This window comes from Papilio polytes, unplaced genomic scaffold (assembly GCF_000836215.1).
Source record: "Papilio polytes unplaced genomic scaffold, Ppol_1.0 DF821845.1, whole genome shotgun sequence".
NCBI lineage: Eukaryota > Metazoa > Arthropoda > Insecta > Lepidoptera > Papilionidae > Papilio > Papilio polytes.
The window spans coordinates 2,765,585-2,770,460 of record NW_013527359.1 but is presented as its reverse complement, the minus strand read 5'-3'; the positions used below and the strand labels follow the sequence as shown (position 1 = coordinate 2,770,460).

The 4,876-nt window shown below is 42.9% G+C and overlaps 1 protein-coding gene across 1 annotated transcript in view; it reads left to right on the top strand.

The window, feature by feature from the left end:
* The window catches only part of LOC106107798 (protein PRRC2C-like), a 10,452-nt gene that overhangs the window by 3,387 nt on the left and 2,189 nt on the right, over window positions 1-4,876 (top strand). Inside the window, exons 7-10 of the mRNA XM_013288802.1 lie at window positions 2-120; window positions 204-1,232; window positions 1,317-4,611; window positions 4,694-4,835. Of these exons, the coding sequence (XP_013144256.1) occupies window positions 2-120; window positions 204-1,232; window positions 1,317-4,611; window positions 4,694-4,835 (4,585 nt within the window). The remainder of the gene's footprint in view (window position 1; window positions 121-203; window positions 1,233-1,316; window positions 4,612-4,693; window positions 4,836-4,876) is intronic.

Here is a 4,876-nt window from a genome sequence, read left to right as displayed (position 1 = left end):
CACGCCACGAGCCGTGGAGGTCCTAACTGCACGACCCATTCTGAGGGAGGAACAAATATCCTCACTCGATGACATCTCTCGTGATGCGGGATGGGCACAACATGACGATATTGATTATGAGTAAGTACTTTGAATTATAACAATATCTTAATAATTTATAGGTTACTATGCAATGTATTAATGAACTCTATATAATTTTTTAGTCAAAAATTGGACTTCTCGGATGGTGAATCATCGACACCCACAACAAAGTCTAGTAGTAAAATTAACAACAACCGTTCGAGTGCTGATAATGACCGTTTAGATTCTAAGATTCAGGAACCCGGTGACGAAGACCAATTGTGGGCAGAACGGCGACAAAAGCAAAACAATGAAGTGGCCCAAGCTGTCGCTAGAGCACGGCAGCGTAAAGAAGAAGAGCAACGGCGACAAATGCGTGACACGCCGGCATCGATTCAGCAGACTAAAGATAACCGGGAGAAATCGGATCGAATTGACAAAGATCGCAATGATAAAAGAGAAAGAGATTCTAATTCTAGGGAAAAGGAGAGATTAGAAAATAGAGATCGCGATAGAATGGATAACAGGGAAAAGGATAGAATAGATCACCGCGATAGAGATACAAGAGAAAAAGATAGAGGTGAACCAAGAGATCGTGAACGTTTAGATAACAGGGATCGTAATGACAATAGAGATAGATTCGATAATAGAGATAGGGAGCGAGATTCTGATAGGGAAAGACATGAGAACAGAGATCGAAATAGAAATGACAACAGAAACGTCATGGAGAATGAAAAAGAAAGATTAGATGCACGGGATAGGGATCGTAATGACAACAGAGATCGCCTAGATCGTGACAGGTTTGATAGAGACAGAGAGCGTGGTGATAGAGAACGCGATCGGGACCGTGATAGAGATCGTGAACGTGATCGCGACCGGGAACGTGATCGTGGTGATCGCGACCGTGATCGAGGTGATAGAGAAAGAGGTGATCGCGATCGAGACTTCAGGGACAGAGATTATGGTCGCGATCGTGACCAGACCAGTAATGCATTCTCTAAAACTTTCCAAGCTAATATACCACCACGGTTCTTAAAACAACAACAAAGTCGACAAGAAGAACAACACAAAGGGTGGGCATTTACAGGAAAACCAGCGCCTAGGCGTCAAGACCCACCGGCGTATAATGCTCCACGCCATGCTCCACATAATGGCCGCCGCTCATATTCAAGGTATTTTTACTTTTAAAATATAAACACAATAAGTTGATCTGGTTTTACATGGGTATTTATTTTTTATCAATGTTTTGTTTTCAGGGACTATTCTGATCGCGAAGACGAAGTTAGAAGGGACAAAGAAGCTTCTGGTCCTCAATGGCGATCAGAAATGCAAGATTATGATAAACCTGCTCGGGATGTAGAAAAAAGTAACTCTAAAGATTATGGTAATGACTTTAGAGATAGAAGAAATGAGTCTGAGAGAAAAACAATAGAAGGCCACATTGAGCAAAGAAGTAGAACCGCTGCAGATAAATTAACTGAAGTCTTTGAAAGAAAAAGTATTGGCCTAACTGAGCCATTTGCCCCTCCCGTAGATTCTTCCGCACAAATACAGCCACCAGAGCGGCATCCCACACCACCTGTAGTGCCACAGGAAACTACTGAAAAAGACTATAGTAAAACCTCATGGGCCGAAGCATCACAAGAAGACCAAACAAAATATTCTCCTTTAAAAGCCTCATCTGAAAATGTCGATTCATCTAAAGAGAAGGAGCGAGCGCCAAAAGAATTCACAACATCTGAAAAAGCAGATGTCAATACTTCTTTACTTCAACAAACTCTTCCCACTCAACTTCAACAACAAAATGCTGCTCCATTAAACAATCCTCCTCCGGTATTACAAAGTCAAACTAACAAGTTTCACACTAACCAAGGGTCTATTGTGCAAGATTTTACAGCAAATCAGCAATTAACCCATTTAACACAAAGCACAGCACAATCTGCACCTCTTCCTTCTAATCAATCTCAACTTCCGTTTACTGATAGCCAATCTCTTTCTAGGCTTGGCAATCAATCTATTGCCAAACCTGGAACTCAAAATGATATTCCTTTAATTTCACCACAACTTCAAAAACCTGTTGACGTAATTTCACAACACATAACAAGTAAGCCTGCATTCACTTCTCAAAAGTCTGATAAAGACTTTTCAGAATCAGAGTCCATAGCATCAAAGTCTAGCAACGATCCAACAATTTTGTTAGCGAAAAATACTGACACAAGATCTGCTGAATCTATTCAAGGTATTACAGATACTCAAACACATGTTAGTGAGGAAAAGAAAAGTGATTGTTTCAGTAATGAACAATTGCACAAAATACCCTTGAAGGAGCCCATTGAAAGAAAATCGAGTGGATCAGGATCTGAAAAGAAAAGCAGAGGTTATGGAAACAATAGCGGTTATGTGTATAACAGAGGTTGGGGACCAAGAGAATCTCGCGGAAGACGTTCGCATCGAAGCTCACGTTCTAAAAATAGGGCCAGTGAATCTGATGCGTCGACGGATGGAGCACCTAATGCTGATCGAAAAGAACGCCGTAGGGCCCCTCGTAGCCCACGAGGTCCGAAGAAGCCAGAAAGGTCTGATGATCTGAATAATTTAGTTGATTCAGGTCAGCCAGTAAGCGACGGTGTAGATAATAGAGAAATACCATTTGCCCCTCGTGGACAACCGTCTAGACGCGGGCGGGGTGGTTTTCAAGGGACAACTCGACCACCAGCCCCTGCAAAGCGAGTTACAGGATATGGACCCCCCAATACTAAGAGTCCTTTCAGTCAGGCAAATAGAGCCGTTAAAGATACTGAGGATGGAAAAGATCCTATCCAAGATGATCGAATGAAACTTAATAATAAGCCAAGAACTGGTTCATCGACTGGAAGGGGTCGAGATCGACGTCCTAAAGGAGCTGGTCAATTGAGTGGTGAAGATGAGAATTGGGAAACAACATCCGAACATTCCGAAAGCGGCGGCGCCCGTCGTCGTTCTGTAGGCGGTAGACAATCTGCTCAGTCTCAAAAGGGACCTGGTGGTGGTGGTGGACGCAATCCAAATAATCGACAAAATAACGGTCGTAACGGTCAAGGCATCAAGAAAGACAATGTAGACGGGAAAAGTGCTGATATAACTGATGCTATAAGTCTTAAAATATCCACTATGAAGAAAGACGATGAAATTGTTGATGATGGATTCCAAGAAGTGAGAAATAAGAAAAACTCCAAAGATCCTAGAGGACCAATAACAAAAGACGAAAATCAACAATTGTCTAAACAACCTAGATCTCACTCCAATCAAGGTGGAGGGAGAAATGGTTCATCATCAAGAAACTCGAACGACAAAGGCAACGCTCGAGGACCGACGCCCGTTTCTGGTAAACCCAATCCGCAATACGAAAGACCACGACAAGCCAATTTAGCACCCCGTTTTGTGAAACAAAGGCAAAAACAGCAAATGGGTATGATGTCCAGCTTTAGCCCGGATACCGGAGCTGCCCCGCCACCGCCATCTGTCAATGCCTGGGATAAACCGATTTCACAGACGCTGCGCGGTAATATTGACGAGCCTTTGGAGGTAATTGACAACAAATCGAGTCAATCCAGCCAACGGAGTACACCTGGGGATATTCCTGCTGAGACAAAGACAGCTTCAAGCCCATGCACAATTATAGCAGAAAAAACTGGAGTCTTAGATGGCACCACTCCACCTGTGGAGACCATTATCTTTGAAAACACAAATTATAAAACAATTCCTCCAGCTGAGGCTTTAAAACAAAAATATCAACCTAGTGCAGCTAATGTGAAGGCTCAGAATGAGGATGTTCCTGCAGAAATTGATGCACGGACCATTAATTATAATGGAGATGTACGACCGCGGCCAAGATCTATTCAGGAAATAATGGCAGAGAATAGTAGGCCAGTACCTGATCCTGAAGGATCTTTAGGTCTTCCAATATCTTTTGACACATCACAAAAAACTGAAGACTCCTCGGACATGAAGCTTGATTTTGCCTTTGACTCAGATTTAGGTCAATTAACTGAAGATAAAGCTGCTAAGTCACTGGGCTTGCCCCGGAGCACTCATATGAGCTCTTCCAATACTATTTCTCCTCTGGCAGCTGATCTCAATTTAAAAATTGCTAGTGTTAAAAAAGTTTGGGAGATGCCTGCTGTGGCAGAAGGAAGTGAGGAATTGCAGTTTGCTGGATTTGAAGAAAACAATACCGACACCGGTGCTCCTCCTAATGTATGCAAAGTAAAGCCAACCCAGCAACTGCAATCTCCGCCTCCTCAGCATTACAATCACATGGGATACCAAAGTGGATATGGTGGCTTGTCAGTATCTTCACCCCCTGCTGTTCTCTTTAATTCATCGCAACAACTCTTGGGCTCATCACAACAGTTGCCACAACAGGGTGGGCTATATGGAGCATTTTTAGATCAAAGTCGAGGTCAGTTCGGTGGATTCCCTGGGACACCCTACGGTGCAGGTTCCGCCGCTCCATACAACTACCAGCCTCCTCCAGACATGTTCCAAAGTCTTCCAAGTCAATATCGCATGGTAAGAAGTTTTTCAATAATTCAATCATACTCATTTGTGCCATAATTTTTTTCATTTAAATTTTTAATTTCTATGGCGACAGGCGGCTGCTGCCGGTGGTGGAGCCGCGTTTGGACAATCGGGGCAGTTGGGCAACAGCCCTAACACTGTCCTAATTTCAAGCACATCTAATTCATTGATGTCTGCCACTGTCAAACCTTCTTCACAACAAATAGGAGCTATAGGTATAATTTTTTTATAATAACTCCTCTATTATTTCATATAT